The sequence below is a fragment of the Electrona antarctica genome, assembly GCF_951216825.1.
Source record: "Electrona antarctica genome assembly, chromosome: 16".
NCBI classification, from domain to species: Eukaryota; Metazoa; Chordata; class Actinopteri; order Myctophiformes; family Myctophidae; genus Electrona; species Electrona antarctica.
This window is the reverse complement of record NC_136797.1, coordinates 26313592-26338390: the sequence shown is the minus strand read 5'-3', so window position 1 is coordinate 26338390 and position 24799 is coordinate 26313592. Positions and strand designations below refer to the sequence as shown.

The 24799-nt window shown below is 44.4% G+C and overlaps 1 protein-coding gene across 1 annotated transcript in view; it reads right to left on the bottom strand.

The window, feature by feature from the left end:
• LOC306940080 (uncharacterized protein) overlaps positions 1-24799 on the bottom strand; it is a 132428-nt gene that overhangs the window by 85256 nt on the left and 22373 nt on the right. The window contains exons 4-7 of the mRNA XM_079525044.1: positions 19279-19332; positions 8214-8267; positions 3800-3853; positions 3266-3319 (exon numbers count right to left, since the gene is read on the bottom strand). Of these exons, the coding sequence (XP_079381170.1) occupies positions 3266-3319; positions 3800-3853; positions 8214-8267; positions 19279-19332 (216 nt within the window). The remainder of the gene's footprint in view (positions 1-3265; positions 3320-3799; positions 3854-8213; positions 8268-19278; positions 19333-24799) is intronic.

Here is a 24799-nt window from a genome sequence, read left to right as displayed (position 1 = left end):
TTCGTACCGGTCGGTATGGGCTGCAGGCTTCGTACCGGTTGGTATGGGCTGCAGGCTTCATACCGGTCGGTATGGGCTGCAGGCTTCGTACCGGTTGGTATGAGCTGCAGGCTTCGTAGTAGCGGTTGGTATGGGATGCAGGCTTTGTAGTATCAGTTGGTATGGGATGCAGGCTTTGTAGTATCGGTCGGTATGAGCTGCAGGCTTCGTACCGGTTCGTATGAGCTGCAGGCTTCGGACCGGTCGGTATGAGCTGCAGGCTTCGGACCGGTCGGTATGAGCTGCAGGCTTCGGACCGGTTGGTATGGGCTGCAGGCTTCGTACGGGTTGGTATGGGCTGCCGCCTTTGAGATGCAATGTATTTTGCAGGAACAGCTAAATGTTCCCTCTGCCATTTAGGTTGGTGGTCGAACTACCTGACCTTTTAGTTTGGCCTGGCCGTCTGGTGATGACCTCTCCAGCCAGTCCTTCCTGGACATTTACACCTATGGCTTGAATTCCCATGTCACGTTTTTTGGCCTTCTTGATTCTTTCACTGCCATTAATGCCAATACTGACGTGCAGAGAAACGTAGGTTCGGTTCTCAATATCTTTCCATGAGCCTTACATTTTCCATTCAGTGTGTGTGAGAGAGTGTGTGTGTGTGTGTGTGTGTGTGTGTGTGTGTGTGTGTGTGTGTGTGTGTGTGTGTGTGTGTGTGTGTGTGTGTGTGTGTGTGTGTGTGTGTGTGTGTGTGTGTGTGTGTGTGTGTGTGTGTGTGTGTGTGTGTGTGTGTGTGTGTGTCACAGAGAGAGAGAGACTTAACAAGAGCCACATGTTTGGCTGAGGGCACTCATCTAGCTCTGGTCTGACATACTGTTACACTGTGAAGGATGGAAACATGCAGAAGCACTTTACACCTCTGTTCAATTGTATGCATGCACACCACCTACAGTATGCATTCTCTATTTACACGTGCAACCAATTCCACGTGCTTCATTTCATTTCATCTGCAGATGGCTTATTTTTAACATGATGTATATCAGTGATTTCCAACCCCCAGATCGATACAGAAGACCCACGCACCCACTTGTATGAACACATTTTCTCTGGCACAGCGATCTACACTGTAAAACTGTGGGTCCATGAGGTTCCATTTGTCAGAGTTACAGTACAGGCGCTTAAGGGTCTAATTGGTTTCTGAGTCTTCTGACTATCAATCAGGAGGTTCCAGGAGGTGGGAACCTCCTGGAACCCGCTTGGGTATGGTCGATATAGCACACAAGAGTGCGCTCTGATGTCATTGTGTGTACTCAATTTCTGTTGCTTTCCTGTTTTGGGACTGTTTCTTTGCGCCAGAGTAAAACTGTTTATTTCAAGAATGGCCCAAGGGAGCACTTGTGCCAAGTGGATCATTGCTTGGTGTGTTCATCCAAGCATTTTATCAGAGGTTTCTGTTACTGTAAAGCCACCAGCAGGGATGGAGTTCACCCCGTTTCACATAAGACTACTGTAGTTATAATGGCTTGTCACTCCTCATGGTTGTGCAAAATCCTGTCACGTTCACAGTTCCCACACAGAAGCTCACAGTTCAAAGAGAGTAAAGAGACTACCTGAAAGTTGCAGGTGTTCACCACTAGCAACTAATTAAGTTGTATTGATTGGGTGATTGGGTAACTGCAGTAACAGCAACAGTAAACAGCAACTGCGACTACTAGTTGGCAATGTGACACTACAGTACATGCTGTATGACGCAATCATTCCGGCCGTAAGACATTTTCCACTTCTGAAAAATGGCGGACAGGAGAGGTACTGTACGCTGTGGTCGGAGATGGAAACACATTTGCTAACACGTTTTTGGCAGACAAAGACATGCCTCCGAGTGAAACTACTTGCTGCCATCTTTGGACTGTACTAAAGTTTGCAGGTGTTATTCATGGACATGGCTGTCGTGTGACTGGCTAAGGGAATTGACTCACACACACTTCACAGAACATTGCACGCCTTCCAGCACCTCAAGTGGGGTAAGACCAACATAGAAAACTGTCCTGTCTTACTATTAATGCTTATCCTTTCGTTATTCCCTTTGGTTCTACTTCCTTTTATTAAATATGTATTATTTCGTTGCTAGTACAATGTCTGAGCAGCCAGAACTGCTATGTGAAACACAATGTAAAATACAGTATTCAATCTCCTTGGTAAATATGCTTATCAATTCAAAGAGTAAGAACATAGCCATAGAAAACCACTGCTTATGCATGAAACACAAACATGAGTGTGAGTGTGTGACACATGTGCATAAGTATACATGTGCGCACAGGACATTTACAGCTCTCCCAAGGGACTGCTCTCGGCTCCAGTCATGTTCAAAACAGCCTCTGTCCAAGTTCTCTTTCCTAGAAGCGTGAATCATTCTAGATGAGTCTCTAATCTGTAGCACACTAATAACCAAGACGTGTATGATTTCATCGTACTTTCCCACCCCATCATTCTCCAGCTCCTACTCCTCCGCTATGCCCCCAGCTCCCTTCCTGCCAAAACTAGGAACCCCCCCCCCTGGACTGGATCCAGCTGACACAGATGGAAGAAGTGGTGAGCACAGCAGAAAGAACGGAGAGAGAGAGAGACACAGACAGACAGACAGACAGACAGACAGACAGACAGACAGACAGACAGACAGACAGACAGACAGACAGACAGACAGACAGACAGAGCAATCACAGACAATAGTTGCAGCAAATTACAGCTGATTGAACTGGCCAGTCAATGATCAGACTAAGTACATTTATAACTACTGAGCCAACCCGGAAAGACATTGAGAAGCTCATGTAATGGCAGACACAAGCACGCACGCATGCACGCACGCACGCACGCACACACGCACACATGCACACATGCACACGTGCGTGTTCGCAAGCGGCCACACGCACAGTTATACAGGGGATTATGTAATGCAGCGCTGTCTTATTCCTGGCCCTTCTCATAATAATGGTCTCATTTGTCACATTTGGCGGAGAGATGCTGTGATCTCATCCATATATTCTGCAGATGTCAGCACTATGTTCTCCCTTGGCCCAGAACAGTCAATTGTTATGGTACAAGGGACAGTTTCAACCAGAAGAAAATCCGAGAAGCTCAGAAGAAGAAGAAGAAGAAGAAGAAGGAGAAGAAGAAGAAGAAGGAGGAGAAGAAGGAGAAGGAGAAGAAGAAGAAGAAGGAGAAGAAGAAGAAGGAGAAGAAGGAGAAAAAGGAGAAAAAGAAGAAAGGAAGCATTGTTTGGTCTTACCTTTCGACCTTCTTGGCCCAGCAGTCCAACCGGGCCAATAATCCCTGTGTCTCCCTGCAAGACAGAACAAGATTGTCAGCACACAATTAGGCCTGTCACAAATCTTTAGTTGACGATGAATTGTCCTACCAAAAATTGCGATTAAAGATTTTATTCTGTTTTAGGCATTGAACATTGGGACGAAATGTAATTTACTTGTCATACTTGTCCTGTGGGGCTTTGTAAACAAAAGCTGCACAGTCTAGATGTTAGACAAATAACTTAAATATGCACAGAAATGACATCAGGTCAATATCGATAATTTCATTCTGATCTACAAGCTCACACTGTGTCTCACTGCGATGTGGTGTTAGTGAGCTTGTTGATTGGTTATTGTATTGGTTTCATAGTAACGTGAAAACGTGCATGGCTAAAGTGACATGCTTAAAATAGAAAAGCAGCACACAGATTTCACTGTCTCTTGTGCGTGATAGACATACTGTAAGTGTATGCAAAAAGGATGGCGTCAGGTTAAGAGAGGAGCAAAAATTATACCTTCTCTCCTTTGGGTGCTGGTCCAGGAGAGATGCCTGCGTCTCCCTTTCGCCCCTAAACAAAAACACACAAGATACTTCATGATGAAAACGACCTCAATCTTAACTAATCTTATTGTCTTATTAGAATTATCAGCCAATTAACCACTTTCAACCTGGTGTACGTATTTTTACATTTTCATTATAGGCAATACAAACACAATTCAATATTTTGTGTGAGCCGGTTAGGTAGATATGATATTTTCACTATAATGTCGTACGACAAAGTACAGTATCGGGTTTAAGTGGTAAAATGCTAAACTGAGAGATGGATTACAAGAAGGATGGACTGACAGCGAAACCCTTCAGTGACTGTCGGATTGCCGTTGGATCATCACGGAGTCAGTGTTACACAGGATGATGCCGAGGGGTTCTCCTATCAAACACACCATGCGCTCCACTGTCAGGAAGTTAACAATGCCTGGGCTACTGCACATCAAAGCTGCGGGTCGGAAATTAAACACCACACACGGTACCACCTCCCTCTCTCCCCCCTGGACTCCTGCTGTTTACAACTTTGCTTCATTTATCCATGATGAAAGAGCGCCCCTGGACTTCAAACACTTTGGGAATAATTCCTTCAACACACCTGCCCTACTACAGAAGCAGTTCACTCAGAACCAGTGTTACCCAATCCATCCATTTGTATCCATCCATTTCTATTGTCAATTCTCTTTGTTTTCAAAAGGATTTCATTAATTAAAAAAAAGAAAAGAAAAACATTTAAGAAATAGTGAAAATAGCAGATCTATCAGAGCTTGTAGATTGGCTATTTTCACTGTGAAATGGGGCTTAAATTCTGAATTCAGAATGTAATTCGGTAATCTGTAACATAGCACTCTATAGTGTGTACTCATAGTTTCACTGTGCAGATGTTAGGCTCTTAGCTTGTTTATGACCCTTGATGACTACATCTATAGATGTATTTGATGTATTACCATGTGTTGTTCTCGCTTACTTTAAATTGATCTGGATTAAGAGCATCTGCCAAACGCCTAAATTGTAAGGGCCCCGTTTGGGTCACGAGGAGACTCCAAATGTGGCCTGCCGCCTACCTTTAGGGTCTCGAGCTGAACATTTTGGGAACAACTGGCCTAAACATCTGGAACTGTGTTCAGCGATGATTTCTCTAACGGTCACGTCATGTCTTTCCATCAACAGTGCTCTGTTATCATTCTGTTTGTTGTTTGGCTCAGTGTTGTGTACAAATAAGCTGACATCATCATTCTTTACTAAGCGTTAAGTGCTTTTACAGGAATCAGGGCTGTCGGTGACTCAGTGGTGCCGACACCAATGTTACCACGTGTGATAGAGCTTGTTATTAACACCCCGAACGCCAGGGGGTATTTAGGACCATTAAATCAGAGCGCCCGGCGATTTGCAGCAACGGAGCACATTTAGCGACGCACCAGGCGCTATCCCGGATGTGGCTGAAGTAGCTAGATGTAGCCAAAACACCCCCGAGGCGATCGACAACAACGGGAGGTATGATTAATTCTAACGCGACTAGCGACGGGGCCGCGATGGCCCGTATATAACATAATCTTTGCTTAGAATTGGACGGAATGATTTAAATCGAGAGTTATTCACGTTTTAAGATTTTCGATCTGATCGGCTAAAACGGGGGGGGACACTTTGGATGACGTCCCAACCAGAAATGACATTGATTGTTGCCCAACAGACGCTCCCAGACTGTGGAGAGATGTGATCGGTTTTGATATCAATAAATCTCCATACAGGGTGTTAAAGAGATCGTGGCTAAGGCCACAACACCATCTCTTCTGTTCCCTAAAATAATTAAATGGCAAACCGATGAATTGTACAGATCTTTAAATCTGTGTATGTTGAGCGTACATCCCCAACAAGACTTCAAATACGACAGCTATGTTTATTATACCAGTTGTGCAAAGAAAATCAGTAGTCATGTTTTGTGGATGTAGGTTTCTGGTGAAGAAGACATTTTGGGGTGAGATCAAATTTCATTACAAGCCTTAAATATAGGTGATGCTCCTCATTACCAGGAGGCAGAGGATACTTGCTTGAAGTATACACTTTGCGGGTGGAAATGAAAATGACAAAACCCAGAGGATTTGTCTTGGGTAGAGAGAGAGAGAGAGAGAGGGTCATTCCCTGTTCACGCATTAAAATGAGACCGTTTTATTTGGGGTTCTCAGTTTCCATCTCCTGATGCGTTTCCCTGAAGCTCTGATAAATCACTTTGAATCCCCCCGGTCGACTGTCCTCACTCAGTGGAAATTTCCAGCTGAGTCACTGATCCTCCTGTTTTATGTAAGCATGCGTACAGTAGTGTACTGTAGTGTGTACTGTAGTCACTACGGTACACACTACACTACAGTGTAGTGTGTACCGCATGCATCCTGTTCTGTGTTTTATCGAGCCGTTTCGACCGAAAATCAACCGATAATTCCCAGTAGGTTACTCATTACGCCGATCTTATCTAGCCGATCGGACCTACTGCACGTAGTCTGGAGCCTACTGGCTGCGATTGGCGTTGATAACACGTTAACCGATCTTATCGGTCTACTGGACATGCTGGGAGCCTACTGAAAATGACAAGCCACCTCATACCCTAAATGGTAAATAAATGGTAAATGGTGCATTTATATAGCGCCTCTATCCAAGGCCCTTTACATAGATTGTGCATTACATTCACCCATTCACACACACACATACACCGATGGCGGCGGAAACCATGCAAGGCACAAAACCAGCACATCAGGCGCAATTAGGGGTTCAGGGACTTGCTCAAGGACACTTCGACACTAACTCTGGGGGAGCCCGGGATCGAACTGACAACCTTGCGGTTGCCATCCAGCCACTCTACCCCTGAGCCACTGCCGCCCCCTCACCTAAACATAACCGCAAGCATGTCGCAGCGCGGTCCCAATATTAACGCATGTTCGCCAACCTTAATCCTGTCGTTTTCCGGGTTTTCGTTTTGTCAATCGGCAGAGCATGCCCATACTCGTCGAAAACAATCGTACTGATCCTAAGTGATCACTGCGGTCTTGTCGATTGATAACAGTCGAAACGGGTGGTTTTATCCAAACAGTATACAAATGCATCCTTTTATGCGTTATACTGTACATTGCTTTATGATTTACACCACTGGTTCCCAAACCTTTTCACGTCAAGGACCCCCAAATTGAAATTTGAAAAGATATTCCAGGGACCAGTGATTCTCAATCCGTTTCATTTCAAGGACCCCCAGTTTGACATGCATATTAGTCTACAGACCCCCATTCAATGGCATTTCTATCTCTGGGACCCCCAATTTATATTGTGAAATCAATGTTAATTTAACTCTGAGAGTGTACAAATGGAACCAAAATTTGGTTCCATTTGTACACTCTAAGAGTTACAGACCCATAAGGGTCCATTTGGTTCCAAACTATCATTTAGCTGGGGACCCCCTGAAACTTCCTCAAGGACCCCTGGGGGTCCCCGGAGCCCTCTTTGGGAACCACTGTTTTACACAGTTTGTAAACACATGCATCCTCTTTTACAGTATGTTTTATGCATCCTGTGCACTAATTGAGTGTTAATGGCGTAGTATATTTTCCCAGACATTGTAGTCTGCCTTTCCTTGAGTTTTTGTGGAAAAGAGACCCTTTGGTTGGCTGTACAGCCTGTAAAAAAGATAAGATAAGAGAAACCCAACAGCTGCGTTGTTTGTGAAACAAGCTTCTAAATGATCTGAAACCCTTTACTTGTACTTTTTGCGGAAAAAGCACTCAAACATTTTTCTTTCCTGCCATGATCTCCTTACTCCCCCCCGCCCCTCCCCCCCTCTCTCTCTTCTTCCCTTTCTAGTATTTCTTGGAAAAATCGACACGATGGGAACGATGGGAGAAAAGATGACACGATGGGAACGATGGGAGAAAAGGAATTTCACCCACATTTTGCTTGTAAAACTGTGATGTAACAATAACGTGGATTCTGATTCTGATCTAAAAGCTCACAACGCAACCCTGAGCTTGTAAGATCTGCCATTTCTGGCTAACGTTTCCACCAGAATATGGTTGCTGGGGGTTAAGTGGTTACCGTAGCACACATTCTAAAGTGATGCATCGCTTCAATATAGCTTTTATATGGCGCTACAGTTGCCAGATGTGAATATAGACGGACCCAGCATTCAAATTATATTACCGTTATCAGCTTTTATGCAGGGTCCATCTTACCTGGGATTTGTTGAAAATGTCATGTAATTTTGGGTTACAAGCGAGAGAACAACTTTGACCCGCTCATTAAATGAAAAGGCCCAGACGAGTGCATAAACAATTGGAAGGTTTGATGACTGGAAAAGCCATGGGGACTGCCTGGCTCTTTTAAAGAGACTCATATGTGGAACATACCTTGAGCCCAGGTGGGCCAGGTCGGCCTGGGTTGCCATGCGGACCGACAGCACCCTGTGGAAAAGACAGAGAGGGGGTCAGAACATCATAACATGCTCATTGAGATCCTAATCAATCTTCATATACCGCCGCCGTCGGGGGGGAAAACCTTGCACGTTCCAAGACTTTTCAGGAAATTGGAGAAAGATAATAATGTGTTCCAAAATAATGGATCCAATGTAGTGTTATTTAGTCACAAGTTCTGGTTAATACTTACTATTGGTTTAATATTTATAAAACCAACAGGCACACTTTCCCTTACCGCCGTTCCAAATGACTGAAAATTGCCGATCTGCAAGTTTACGACGTGTCGGCTATTTTCGCTATACTTTTGCGCAACGCTCAAAGTGGGGCGTTGTAATTTACAAAAACACAGAGCAAATTGAAATATGGACACACAAGGTTACTGCCCTACGGCAACGGTACTATTGACACAGTGCTGCCGAGGTAAGACTGCCACTATTCAGACTGGGGAGGAGGTTAGGGGGCCAAGGCTGTCTGGAGAACCTCAGACATGCATGTTGCCCTGAAACCTCTTTACCTAAACACCAAGTGAGTGTGTTAGTGAGGGGTGGTTAGGGATTTGGGACTGGGGGTGGGGGTGGGGGGGGGGGGTGGGGGTAGGGGGTTGCAGGAGACAGAGTGAAGGGAGCCTCCGTCATATGGATGTGTTTTTGCCCCCATCCTGTTGCCTTCACACTGCACAGCCTCCCTATGGCAGCGCAGCCCTGCTAGTGTGTGTGTGTGTGTGTGTGTGTGTGTGTGTGCGTGTGTGCGTGCGTGCGTGCGTGCGTGCGTGCGTGCGTGCGTGCGTGCGTGCGTGCGTGCGTGCGTGCGTGCGTGCGTGCGTGCGTGCGTGCGTGCGTGCGTGCGTGCGAAATTAAGCAAACGAACCCATGTCTAGAGTCGTGGCATACTGGTAATGTGAACCCAGTCACCCCCTGAAACTGGTATTTACACGGAGAGAGGTGGTTTTGAGAGGCTCAATGACTCTTCCCCTCTAGGATCACTAGGCCACTCCTTCTCAAAGTGTGGTCCTTGAGGGATTTCCAGGTGGTCCCCAGCAAAGTCATCTCTCTACAGGTGGTCCCCAGCAAAGTCATCTCTCTACAGGTGGTCCCCAGCAAAATGAGCAACACTTTAAATACTTGAGCCCTATATTTTGTCCAGAATGTGAGCTCACTGTGAGCTTAAGTACATCTGATATTTTCGTAAAATGTCGACAAACAATGACAAATGTTCTCTTATGGGGATCCCTGGCACAAAATCTTGTCAAATCATGTTGTCCACGGTCAAATACATTTGGAGACATTGGCATAACAGCCACTACAGACTGTGAGCATAATTTATTCTTTGTGGTTTAAATGTATTGTTGTTTGTTTGTTTTTATCTTATTTATTGTGTGTTGTTATTTTGTATGTGATATGGACTCTGAGTCTGAAATAGAGATTGAATTGAAATATCCGTTTGGGGGTCCTTGACATGCAAATGTTTGATAGCCACTGCATTACACCAGTGATTCTCAACCTTTTCTTGATCAGGACCCACTTGAAAATCTCAAAAATATTCGCAGCCCACCCATCTGACCACTTGTTTTAACCTGCAGCGCATGTCGGGAGCGACGGTATTATCAGACTAATGACTGTAGGACTGTTGGTATGTCTAACCAATGTATGCACCCCAGGGGCAAGTGCCTCTGACACCAGACTGATTACACCTCAAAATACATACATCAATAATAGGATCTATTACATCACTGTACCCACACTGTACATCATTTGGTGTTAATATATTTGAACGGGTAAGGACTAGTATAATTAAAATCTTCGGCCCACTTGCAATATCCTTAAGGCCCACCAGGTTGAGAAACACTGGGTTAGACAATAAAAAAACGCATCTGCTCACAGCGTCACACCGAGAGATAAGTTCTGATGACTTACATGTACCAGAGGATCTGTTCATACTGTACTGTACTTACTGTACATCGAACGGCTTAGCAATTCTACGTTCACACTGCCAGCTCAAATCAGACTTTTGGCCTATCCAGTGTGGAATCGGATTGGTTTGATCGCATCTGAACGACAAAGACAGCCAATCAGATTTAAACCATATTAGTTAAGGGGGCCTGAAGTGCAATTCAAATCGGATTTACAAAGATGTGTCTCAGTCTGCACGCTGACAAGGGATTCATACTGTACGTCATCACGCGGCCATGTCGCTCTGGCGAACATACTGTAGCAGGTCTACAAGCTCAAAACATGTCACTTTACTCACACCTATGTCGTTATGTCACACAGCAACCAATGCCAGGGGTCATCAACATGTCGTTATGTCACACAGCAACCAATGCCAGGGGTCATCAACATGTCGTTATGTCACACAGCAACCAATGCCAGGGGTCATCAACATGTCGTTATGTCACACAGCAACCAATGCCAGGGGTCATCAACATGTCGTTATGTCACACAGCAACCAATGCCAGGGGTCATCAACATGTCCGTACACGGACAAATGTCTCCGTGGCAAAGTGGCAAATGTTCGATTTCCTTTTTAACACACCATTATAATGTTCTTATTTTTATCATAAAACCCAGTTACTGAATGTCAAGTCTCCAGATTTTCTTCTGAATATGTATAATATGTACACTGATTTACTACGACACCACTACGAGTCCAACTAGTACTAGTGGTTCTCAAATGTTGTTTTATTTGCAAAAAGACCCCCTTAACTCTGAGAGTGTACAAATGGAACCAAAAATGGACCCGTACACTCTCAGAGTTACAGACCTGTTATGGTCTTTCAGGGCTAGCTCTGTGTGTATTACTGTCCGCTCATTTTGTATGTCCGTGGTCAAAAATGTAATTTTGACAAAAAAATGTCCACCATTTAAACCATCATGGCGATGACCCCTGACCAATGCAGATAGGTCTAGGATGACTGAATAATACATCAGTCCGATCTGATCACTTGCAAGTAACACTGCTGTCAGGCCGTCTCCTAAAGATCAGATTTGAGAAGCAGAATCAGATTGGCCTGCAGCCTGAACACAGCCTATAAGAGGGTCAACTCCACGTCACCTCCCTCTGAGGGAGGTTTTTTCCTATCGCCCCCTTGACCTCGGTGACTGCCCTCCACGTGGCAGGACATCCCGGGCCGGGACCCCATTCGTCCCCCTAAAGAGGGGTCAAGGTTCACGCATGCCAGAGAAGGGCAAACAAAGACTCATGACCAACGCTGAGAGAGTCGGTGTAGGCGAGTTTCACCGAGGTGAGACAGAACACTTCAGTGAGCCACTGCGCCCATAGTAATTACGCCTCTGAAAACACTAGCTACTGTAACCAAAACTCCAAACTGGCCCAGTGACCACACAGAAAAGAGACATTGAGGTCTGTGTTGTTAGACATACTGGTGTGCACCAGCAGCTGACCGGATTGCACGTCGACCACATAATTGCAACATTCCTTGTTCGATTCCCAGCTCGAGACCTATGTTTCATGTCTTGCTCTGGCTCTGCCCTCACTCACATTTACTGTCTCTCTCTTCACTGTCCTGTCTAAGAAAACAAAAAACAGATTCAATTCAATTTTATTATAGTGCCAAATCACAAGTTGTATCAAAGACACTTTGCATATAGACTCGATGTTTTCCACCATTGAGCAAGCATTTGGTGACAGTCGTAAGTCAAAACATCACTTTAACGCTTTGAGCCGCCGTGTCGAGGAGATTTACTGTATGCAGGCCTATGGAATGGAGGACAACATACAAGCTCTTTATGATACGTTTTATTTATTCAGAGGGATTTCCTGATATCCGCTATTTACTAATAGTGACAAAGGTTTCCTTTGTCACTACGTTGGATGATCATGAAAGTGATATTTTCACAAACTAAATATTTTTCTATTTCCTCCAGCATACAGCTGCAATTCCTATGGGAGTTCACGAGTCCAGACAGTGTTAAAGGAAGCTGCTGTTCCCCACATATACTTCCACAAACTACACATTTTTGAATTATATGCTTCAAATTAAACTTGTGGTTGACCACAGTTTGGGCAGTGCTCTAGTACTCGCTGCTGGCACTGACATTTCCTACAGCACATCGGCAGCATTGGCACGTTATGTCTGCCATGTCACTTTCTCATACAACAGGTGTCTAATTAGGGAATTGGAAGGCAGCGCACAGGCATGCAGCTGGCTGTGGGAAGGCTATCAAACCAGAAACCACCCACTTCTGATGCAGTGCGTCAACTACGGTCACTGTGGTAATAAGGCTGCTAACTTTGTGAAATTCAGACTGATTCTAAAATGAGACAAAAGTGGCCGCAATGCAAACAAATAATAGCTCCTAATGTTCTAAGTTATGGCAGCCTGCATACGGCCCACTCTGGGGCATATAAATATCTGTTGTTAAATCTATACTTACAATTGCACATGAACACCATGTGTGCAGACGTAACTAAAGAAAGAACATATACTTTCCTGGTTGTTTTAATGTGGACCATGCATATGTATGTATGGCATCATTGACCAATTTAGATTCCCACACAGTGCAAAACATAGCATATATTTCATGCTAGATCATTTAACAAGTTGTGTTATAAACATCCAGCCTGAAGTTCCCCACAGACTTGTAAAGATAAACCGTATACAGCCGGCATATAAACATGAAGGACGTTCTGTGTGATGCTGTGCCAAATGACAGCACGGGGGGTCAATCTGAGAGCATTAAGGCCCCAAACCTTTTCTTAATTAACCCATTTTGACCTGAGATCAGATTCTAAAAATGTCTTCTACATCCTGACAGGTTTCTGAAAAAGCTATGTTTCTATGTCAGTCGTTATAAAAATAGCAGACCTACAAGCTCGTAGCGCGCCACTCGGTGGCGCGCTATGAGCTTGTAGATCTGCTATTTTTCAATAGCTAAACACCAAAAGGGGTTCCCGCCCCAAAATGGGTTAACCTTTTATGCCCTATACTTCAACAAATAGCCAAAATAGTTGATACACAAGCTCACAACACACCACATTGTGAGCTTGTAGAAGCTTTTGCCTGTAGAGACTTTTGTTTGGTTAAAAGCCAAACGGCAAAGAGGCAAATATTTAATGAGCAAGTAATCCAAAGTATTACTTACATGTACCCAGTCACTTTATAATGTAGTAACAGTTGTTCGAACTGTAATGTTATCCCATAGACGTATGCGGAATTTTAAAGCATAGTATTATATAAATGAAATAAAATGAAAATGAAAAAATGTGCCTGGCTCATTTCAGTGGGCACCATCATTATTCAGCACGACTCAATAAAGTCATGCATTCAATTCAAATAGAACATGGATTTGATCGAGTCGTACCAACTGCACGCTGGTACCTCATCATTGTAAGAGATCTATTTGATTGAGTCGTACCAACTGCACGCTGGTACCTCATCATTGTAAGAGATCTGCCAAACAGGGGGGGCTGCAAAAACACAGACTTGGCGTGAGGTCTGTGTCTTTAATATCCTGGAGCATATTATTACAGTTATGTTCCATGGGAGACTGATCCATATACACAGCTTAGACGAGGGATTACACAGACCCTTAAGAAGCCGATCTGTCGCCATTGTGTTACCAAAACAGCCTCGACGCTGTGACCTCAGTGGAACACCGGCGGTTCTCACAGCCAACAGAGTGTGTTCACCGTCATCCATCAGAGTCTCGGAGATTAAGTATTTTAGTACTTTATATCGCCGTTTCCCCCAAACGAACCGTCTGCTAATGCTTCAGGTTTGAGCTGCTAACAGACTCCAGCTGCTCTGAATTAGCTGTAAGTGTAGGTGAGTCGGCGTCGAGGAGTTTCTGAGAGCCTATAGTCTTTATTATGCCTGAGGAACTGTTTGGTGGGAAGCGTGACGCAGGATGGATGACGGGCGGCCTCTCTCACCCAAAGACAAAGGATCTTTTGACCCATGCAGGCTCCAGACAGGCAGACAGGTCCAGTCAGAGAGAAAGATGGGCAAAAAACCCCTACCTACATGGATACAGTGCATAGTCATCACATTGTATCCACCTAACCTAGCCCTCTTTGCAAACAGTTTCCAACCAGCGTCATTCTACATGACCAGACAGTCTGCGACAACCTCAAGGCGGTCGTCATGGACACCAGACCATGCCACACACCTTCATGTTGACATGGGGTTGCCATGGGTGACGGCAATCTCACACTCACGTGTGTGGGGTCAGAGGTGAAGGTTCAGAGTGGGGCTCGGGGGGGGGGGTTCAATGGTGCCCTCTGTGTCGTATTGCTAGCGGTAATCCTCAGGCTGAGCTTCCAGGAACTCCCTCTGTGATGAAAAACCTGAGCGCGCGCGTGACTTAACTTTCTCATGTACAACCAGGATAATGCTGCATGGATCAGGCCATAGTATTTCACTGTAGTCATTTATAGCGTTGTTGCTGACTAACTCGTCAAAAGTTAACAAGGCACAGCTGTCTGCAGGCCCGGTCCCATCCAGGGAGGAATGCCGAACCTGCAGTGCAAAATTGGATGCCGACATGATTATTTCAGCAATCAACAAGACAATCTCTTCGGCTAAATCAAAACCATACCTCTTTCATCTGGCCCTCAGGGGGCATTTTAGATCATGTGTGTCTGTCTGTGCACGTGAGTAAAAGCCTGAGCTATGCTATAATAGCCGATCTACAAGCTCACAGGGCGTTGCGTGTGTGACACCCTGTGAGCTTGTAGATCGGCTATTTCCAGAAGCATTAAATCAGGCTTTAGGGTTCATACAGTATGCCTAAGTGTTTGCTTGCGTATATGGCAACAGCAGTTAGAGCTGAGAAATGCTTTTGTTTATAGGAATGCTTCATCCGTGTCGCTCTCTCTTTATGTATTCCAAGCAGGTCATAAACAACACACACAGGCACAAACGTCTGCGAGAGATTAGCACTATAGTATGAGTGAGTGTGTGTGTGTGCGTGTGTGTGCGTGTGCGTGTGCGTGCGCATGCGCGTGCGTGCGTGCGTGGCTGTGTGCATATGTATTCACGTTTTACTGTGTCTGTGTCTGTTCACAGAACGAATGTGGGGTCAAAGTCAGACGTCGGCGGCATGTTTGGGAAGGACATCTGTAAATCAGCATCACAAGCGAAATGACTTTTCAAGTGTTTTCTTTAACCGAGAGTGTCTTGTTTTCTTTTTTACTGTTGGCCTTTTGTAAAGCAGTCACTTCCAGTGACAATGCCACAAGCAGTTCACCAGTGTGTTTGTTGTGGCATGTCTGGCCCACTGTAAATGGTGGCTGGTTGGTACATATTGCCAATGAATGGAGAGAGGTTTGGATTTACAATATGGGCTTAGCAGACGTAAATGACATAACTCTCACACACTCTCTCTCACACACGCAAACGCACACACAAACACCATGTGAACCCACTTCATCCAAATTCTTTCAGGATAAAGTTTTGATTCTTCAGCCAAGCCTGTTGAAACCCGAAGCCTTTCCCAGTAGGTTGTCTCAGTGCTCTATTTATTTAACACTTAACAGGGTTACTGGAGGTCAGGTTCCATCTTGTCAGTGAAATGCTATAAATACATAGGTCAATTCAATTCAATTCAATTCAATTCAGTTCAGTTATTGCAGTGGTTTTCAATCAGAGGTCCGGGGACCACCAGTGGTCCTTGAGGAGGTTCCAGGTGGTCCCCATCAGCTAAATGATGGAAGAGTTGGTAACCAAATCTTTAACTCTCGAGAGCGTAACATGAAACCAAATGGACCCGTACGGGTCCATTTGGTTTCATTTTACACTCTCACTTTTATTTGGCTCAAATGCCAAATAAATAATGGGCCTCGACGTGAAAAGGGTTGAAAACCACTGCTTTATTGTCATCGCAGACGTGTGCAATGACATGACATTGTTTTGATGAATGACCTGCAGTGGTGTATATGTACTAAAATAATCTGCCCAGGTTTCAGACCCGGTAAAATGCTGCTGAGGTGAGGGATGGGGTTCGATTGAGGCTGGGCCGGGTCACTCTCTTACTAGCCTCGGAAACCCAGACGTTTTTATTTCCAGGGAGAAAAAAAAAGGCTGGGTCCGAGTCCACTTCAATTCGGCATAGAGTAGCGCAAACGTCTATCACTCTCTGCTGATTTCTGATCGTCTGCACCTTTGTTAAATTGACGCACACACGCACACCCGTACACACACACACTCCTCTCTCTCTGTCGCTCTAATTAATTAGTCTCTCATGTCCAGCAGCTGTGCACAATTTCTGCCGGCGGATCCTGCCGGGAGCTGCCTATGCCATAGAAAGCATAGGTGAGTTCCAGGCTACTCTCTTACACACCAAGCACACAGTCCAATCTTTGTGGGCCCAGTGGGAGGCTAGCAGTGCCATTAAAACAACAGGCCTGTAGCCTGTAGCTCAGTGGGCTTGATATGGTATAACTACACACTTACACAGCAAAATCATCCGGGTTCATTTCAACGTCAAAGCATAAACATTGACCTATATGGCTATGAGGGTCTATTTTAAAATAAAGCACGTTAAATTAATTCCTCTTGCTGTGTACTATTAGAGGCAGGGTGTGAGGTGCGGCTGCAGCTTAAATAACTCTAATTAGAGCCAGACAAAGAGGTCCTTGTGGCTCTTAAATGGTGGGGGTTCCCTCGCTCCTTCCAGGACGTTTGGAGTTTCACAGTGACGGAGAAAAACATAACCCATTCTTATGATAGATCCCCCATGAAGTACGCTAAAAGTGAACAAAGCCTAGCAGTCATAGAACAGAGGCCGTGCCTGTAAAGAAATTTCCTGTGAGGTGTCGACCGAGCTTTCTGCAACACAGCGTTCATTTATCAATTTGTAACTACCTATGTCCAGAGCTAAAGGAGAATTCCATGCTAGAAGGCTTTCTTACCTTTATTTGTAGTTGTTACGTCCCCAACAAAGAGGTCCAGGTGTTATTTTGTGCAAAAGTGCATTATTGGCTATTTCCCCTAATATAAGCCCTCAATGGGGGTTGGGTTTTTGTGCTAATTCGCTTATTTCCATCAAAATAAGTAGTAAAGCGTGCCGCTCGGGATACTATATACATTATGAAGAGAGGATATATACAAAAAATATTGATTTTTGAGCGATGGAAATAAACAAATTAGCATAACACCCCATAGCCCCATTCAATTCAATGCAATTCAATGCAATTCATTGAGGGCTTATGGTAGAGGAAATAGCCAATAATGCGCTTTTGCACAAAATAACACCTGGACCTCTTTGGTGGGGACGTAACAACTACAAATAAAGGTAAGAAAGCCTTCTAGTATGGAATTCTCCTTTAAAGCTGAGATATGGAACGTATTGCAACGAATAACACACGATTTGAACCAATCTGTATGGTAGAGTATGTAAATACGATATAAGAAGCACATCTGCAAGGGTTGAAGGGTCCCTACCGTTCCCCTGAATGAATCCCTGCTGTCGGTTTAGGGCACCCACGGGTTGACACCAGTGGTGGAAAGCAACTAAGTACACTTACTTAAGTACTTTACTTAAGTACAGTTTTGACGTATTTGCACTTCACTTGAGTATGTCAAATTTGCAGCACTTTTACCTCTACTCCACTACATCTCAGGGGCAAATATTGTACGTTTACTCCGCTGCAATTACTTTAGTTACTAGCTACTTTGTAGATTTGGATTATTATACAGAACATACATTAACCACTTCGGCCCTATACATTTCGGCCATTTGAAAATAGCCGATCTACAAGCTCACAATGCGTCGCAATGCGACGCATTTTGAACTTGTAGATCAGCTATTTTCCATTTGAAAACATGAACTGGGACTTTCGGCATAATTAGTACTTTCTACTTTTGGTACTTAAGTACATTTTGAGGCCAATACATTTGTACTTTTACTCGGGTACAATTTTGAACACGGGACTTGTACTTTCTTCTTCTAGTATTGGCACTTTTACTTAAGTAAAAAAAACGTGAGTACTTTTTCCACCTACTGGTTGACACCACTACCAAGCGAAAATCGCAGAATGCGTCTTTAAATTAACAAGTCAGCATTTGACTGTGTGTGTGTGTGTGTGTGTGTGTGTATACTGCAGCCTCTCAGTCAGTGAGAGGGGAGCGCAGGGAAGCCATGTGCTCGCTCACTGTGTTTACAGTGCTTTTATTGGGCATCCTGTGGCACACAGGGAACCTTTTGAAAGACCCTCTTTATAGGAGCTTTCCTGTTTATGCCCGGAGGTGGGAGGTCAGCCACTCACAGCCCTATGCTGAATAGGGTCAATCTGACTCCATACCAAAACTGTGTGTGTGTGTGTGTGTGTGTGTGTGTGTGTGTGTGTGTGTGTGTGTGTGTGTGTGTGTGTGTGTGTGTGTGTGTGTGTGTGTGTGTGTGTGTGTGTGTGTGTGTGTGTGTGTGTGTGTGTGTTTGTTGGGGGGGGGGGGGGGGGTTGATGGGATGGATTGGCTCAGGAGGCTATTATTGTAATTACAGAAAATGGTCTGAGACTTTGTCTGCAAACCTATAGGACACAGACAGTCTTCTGTGTGTGTGTGTGTGTGTGTGTGTGTGTGTGTGTGTGTGTGTGTGTGTGTGTGTGTGTGTGTGTGTGTGTGTGTGTGTGTGTGTGTGTGTGTGTGTGTGTGTGTGTGTGTGTGTGTGGTACAATGCTGTCAGCAGGGTCCCCTCCCCTCCCCGGGGGGTGATTAGCAGTCTGTTTGTGTTTTGCAACTCAGCCCCCCAGTAGCAGATATCACACACACACACACACACACACACACACACACACACACACACACACACACACACACACACACACACACACACACACACACACATGCACGCACACATGCACGCACGCACGCACGCACACACAGGGAACACACCAGACAGGTGTTGATGTATCTTAAGGGTTGGCGATGGAAGTTGGAGACATTAAACTGACCAGCTGATGAAGGTCAACCAAATAGCTCCCCCCACCCCACCCCCCCGTCTGCCTGTCCCCCCCCCAGGCTGACAGAACCCAGACTCACCCGAGGACCCCTCTTGCCTGGCTGGCCTGGCTTCCCTGAAGGTCCTGCCGGTCCCTGGAGATAGAGAGAGAGAGAGAGATAGAGAGAGAGATAGAGAGGTAATCAGTTAACTACCACTTTCACTTTCTCTTTCTCTCACTGTTGTCACAACACTCCATGTGGCATTCAGGCTATGAATAATGCATCTAAAGACTGACTTTAGTGATAAGATAACCACATTCAAACCCAAGCAAAGCCCAGTAGCCCACTTTCATGCACCATTAACCAGTTAGACCCTATTATGGATTTGGGGGGGGGGGGGGGGGGGGGGGGGGCGAATGTTCTTTTATAGAATGTCGGTCTTATTTTCTCTGAATGCTCTTCTATTTTTGCTGAAGGTTATGACATTCCCAGAATTTGGGACACTAGGGTTGTGTGGTAGGTCCATTCTCTGAAAACTATAGCTCCTTTGTACCTTTCTGAAGTCACCCCCCCAGCTCCCACCTCTCAGAAAACTGCCTTGCATGGTGGCAGAGTAGAAAAAAACAACACACACTACTTTTTCTCTGATGTAATTCCATCCCAAGGCAAAGAAAGGTCAGCCTATCAATCAGGGGGATTGACAGGTTGTGGGGCAGGAAACTGTCGAAACACTATAACCAACAGGTCATTTCCTGCCCCACCCAATGCCTCTCGCTTTTTTTTTATCAGTTCTGCACTTATTCATTCATTTTCTTTTCATCAGAAAAGAGGGGGGAGGGGGAAGTGAAGAATAACAGCGGGTTTGTGGCTACTGTGGGCACCCGAGGGCAGCCTAGAACACCCAATAACCGCTCAAAGCCCTGGACCGTATTAACGTAAATGTGGATTAACCCATTTTGTGCGGGAACCCCTTTTGGTGTTAGCATTATGTTGTGCTTTAGCTATTGAAAAATAGCAGATCTACAAGCTCATAGCGCGCCACCGAGTGGCGCGCTATGAGCTTGTAGGTCTGCTATTTTTGGAAAAATCGAAGAACGACTGACATAGAAACATAGATTTTTGAGAAAACTGTCAGGATGTAGAAGACATTTTTAGAATCTGATCTCAGGTCAAAATGGATTAAAGCCCTGCTCCATGTTTGGATAGTTATGGCCCCCTGTTTAAACATCTGATGAAAACTTGGTGTAGAAACAAAGGAGGGGGCATAGTATAGATAGACCCATGGGAGTCTACACTGAAGTAAAGGTGAAAGTGCCATAAACTCCCAATTCAGGTTGGTGAGAGAGGAGACATGCAGTGTTGGTATAGATGCATAGAGTTGTTATCATGTTACTAGTTGATGCTTAGAACAACAGAGAGGTAGGATTCTACTGGATCTACACACCGGATGACCTTTCTCTATTCACAGTTAGTTATCATCACATCCCAGACAACTGACATCTGCGAGAGACACAGGGCATTCAGACATCCACGCGCAAGCGTGCACACAAATACTCAAAAATAGCCAAATCTGATGGTGATCGTGAAGACAAGATCCTCCGGAACACAGCTCTTTAGCATAATATGTATGCTTCCTTGCGCTCACAGAAGGGAGCAGACTCGTTTTTTTTTTTACTTTTGGTGAGGGCCGCCGTTTTCTGCCTGGGATTCTTTTTTACTCTCAGTCCTTCCTTTCTTATTTCCTTCCTGCCTTCCTTCCTACCTTCCTTCCTTAGAGAAACTGATATTTTATTTCCTCCCAATTAAGCCAGGAAGCATGTTTATGTCAGGAAGCAGTCACTGTTTTGAAACCCTACCAAAGGTGTGAAGCAGCACACCCTGGTACATCCTTGCTAAGCAGACTTCAGATTTGTTCAAATTGTGGAGGTAATGAGGTAGTAAACCACATGACCACATGTGGTCCACATGACCACATGCACCACTTTCAACCCGAGCATGTCATTATAGCTGCAAAAAACTATTAAAAAAAAGAAACATTAAAAATAAATAAATAATGAAAATAGCTAATCTACAACCACGTGTCAGATCCCAATAAAAAAAGTTAATTATAGATCAGAATATTTCCGCTATTCTTCGTATAATTAAGTATATAGGACTTCAAAATGTATAGACAGTTCAGAAACCAGCCTATACATACAGTATGTGTTGATTTCAAACAAGATTGAAAACATTATTATTATTATTATTATTATTATTATTATTATTTGTATAGTTTATATTAACGTAGCTTGTAATCCCCAGCGATGATGTAATGGGTACTAGTACTAGGCACTAGTAGGCAGGCAACTGGAACGCCCACCTCTGAGATGCAGAGTGCATGAGTGGCATCTTATGATTATCATTAGTGAGGAGCATTTATATACGAAGATAAGGTGGAACATGGCTGAAGTGGTCCTCTGAGTCATTAAACAAGCACTCAGGACTCAAGGGGCCAAAGCATGGAGGAGATGACAAGTCACATGAATGACTGACTTGGATGTTTTGTATGGTGGCATTACTTATAGGCCTTGTCCTCCAGCAGGGTTCCAGATCAACAATGAGACAAGACTCATTTAAAAGCAGTAAATGACATGGATGACAGGCCACTAGACTTGAATGACATGGTCATTACACCTCGTCCCAGTTTTATTGCTGTCAGCAACTGTGTGATGTCACCAAGGGTGGTTGGTGTGTGTGTGTGTGTGTGTGTGTGTGTGTGTGTGTGTGTGTGTGTGTGTGTGTGTGTGTGTGTGTGTGTGTGTGTGTGTGTGTGTGTGTGTGTGTGTGTGTGTGTGTGTGTGTGTGTGTGTGTGTTAATGACGAGTGATTACAGCTGTGCATGTCAGGGCGATGGATCATACAGTAAAGAAATAAGTTACAAAGACATTGGATTCCAACTATTACGCTGCGTTCACACTGGCAGCTACAAAGATGCAGGCTACCATTCATTTTCAATGGAAGCCAGCGACATGAATATACAAAAATACCTACGTGCTACAAAAGCTACAACATCTACAAAGCTACGGAAATGTTGAGCTGGTTTCGACTTCAGCTACAGAAAAGACACAAAGCTACACATATGCTGTGTAGCTTTGTATGTGGACGCAGCATTACGGAGCAATCATGTGCAATATCTGTGAGCAATATCAATGCCACAATGCTGTCTGTTCACAGTTCAGACACACTCACACACACACACGCACGCACGCACGCACGCACGCACGCACGCACACACACACACACGCACAGGTCTTTTGGTTGTTTTTTGTGTGGAGACTGCGGTTGTAAATTATCATCTTTGCTAAATCTGGTGTATTTACATTACATTGATATCCATTGTCCATTCAAATGCTGTGCCCTGTCCAAATAAAGTACATTTTAAAGCTTGTAATTTGATATTCTTCTTTCAACATTTTGGAAAAATGGCACTCTATAATGGAGGACCAGGAGTTAATGTGGTTCAATATTTGCTGCTAAATAGATTTTCTTTTGGGACACATTACTCTCTGTGTTGACATGATCAGTTCACAACTAAATTAGCCACAGTAGCCCTAAACACAAAGCAGTGTGCAATCTGATGCCCCAAATTACAGAGATAGTACAACAAATAGACAAGAGAAGACACACATATCAAACACATTTGCAGCACGTTTTGTGAAGATGCAACAAACCATTATTCCTATCAAAATTAACATATCCAGTGGTCACCCAATCTCCTCCACAACTGAAATTAACCTAAATTAGACAATTTCCCTATAATCTTGCCCTGTTCGTAAATGACTTCCTTGCCGCAGGGTCTTCAGTATGTTGAAACTTGAGTTTCAACATACTGCTTCTTGATTGCTTCTTGCATTCAGGTCAGACAGCTATACTACGTAATAATTATCATCTACTGAGTCCTGACTGATCTGTGGACCCAGACCTCTCTGCTAGTGAAATACTGTAAGGTTGTACAAAAGCTGTACACATCAACAAAAACAGATCTACACTCAGATTTTCTCAGATCAGCTCATTTCTCTGCGGGGGTGTTGTCTATCACAGAGAGCCCTGAGATTCATAAACTCGTGTAAACCCTAGCTCTCCCACACACCACTGTGCCCAGTATTGTTTAGTCATCATTATCCATGTGCAGAACTTTACACTGGTATCTGTTCATTTATAAATTCATCCTTGGACAGCTGCCCCGGTTATCTGCCCACTTACAAAATCAGTGTGGTTATTAGCCTATTATAGGCTTCCAGTCCCCTCTCTCGGTCCCCTCAGTCCCTACTGAACTTGGTCAAAAGGTCTTCTCCTACTCTGCCTCCTCAACCTGCAACACGTTACAGCAGTTCAGTCAGACAACTCTTTAGAATTATATTTAATTATTTATTGAGCATAAATGAGCATAGATATATGAAGCATAGATTGGCGTCAGGGCTCTGTCCCTAATCATTGCCTGTAACATTAACATTTTAGTTAAGTTATAAGCCAAATAGAATTACAGGGAATTAATTAACCCATTTTGGGCGGGAACCCCTTTTGGTGTTAGCATTATGTTATGCTTTAGCTATTGAAAAATAGCAGATCTACAAGCTCATAGCGCGCCACCGAGTGGCGCGTTACGAGCTTGAAGGTCTGCTATTTTTTTTTAAATCGAAGAACCACTGACATAGAAACATAGCTTTTTCAGAAAACTGTCTGGATGTAGATGTAGATCCCATAGAGATCTAGAAACAGAGCCTATATGTTGGGGAGGCGGTGGGATTTGTAAAACTTCATGAGTTAGCAGCAAGCGAGGCAGGGAGGCAGCAGTAGCAGCAGCAGCGAGTCAGCGACGCACGTCCGCACAGCAGGAGAGAAGCCAAGAATGAGCAGGTAGGCAGAGAAGATTAAATAGCCGCTCTGATCAGGTAAAGAGTGCATGTGACTAGTCACCTGATCAGGTAGGTGCGTTCTCGAGTTGTCTGCCTGAACTAGCTACGCAGGCTGCGCATCATGAACTGAAAGTTGTCCCGCTTGATTCCCCTTGAACATGTTGAACTTCAGCAGGAGAAGACATATCATTCTTTTTAGCATTTTTACACTTGCTGACCAGGTCTCTCCTCATGGCTCAATGAGATTACTACTCATAAATACAGGTTTTCCCTTTTGTTTGTATCCACCAATTCCAATGTATGAATTAATGAATTAAATATGTATTGCTTCAAAGAAAAGTAGGCTATGACATAAACTGTAGTGTTCAACATAACAATTTTTTTATTGTCAAAATCATGCTATTTTGTGTGCCTTTTTTTCGCTGTCGTATCGACAGAGGTAAATGGAGTCATCATCTTTTTAGACTAGTACTGTATCGAAGCATGAGATTCTGTCATTGTGACAGCCCCTACTGTAGCTCTTGTTTGTCATTGTGGCTGCATGCGGTTGAATGCTGAATGGTGCTTGGTGTTTACTGGCTGCCCTAACCCTTGCCCCGGCTTTGAAAACAGGCTGTGCAGCCAACACCCCTCCCCCCCACCCCCCATCCACCCTCTACGTCACACAGGAATCTGGTGGAGAGACGGCAAGGCGTCAAAGCTGACACACCAGGCCCAGCCTTCAG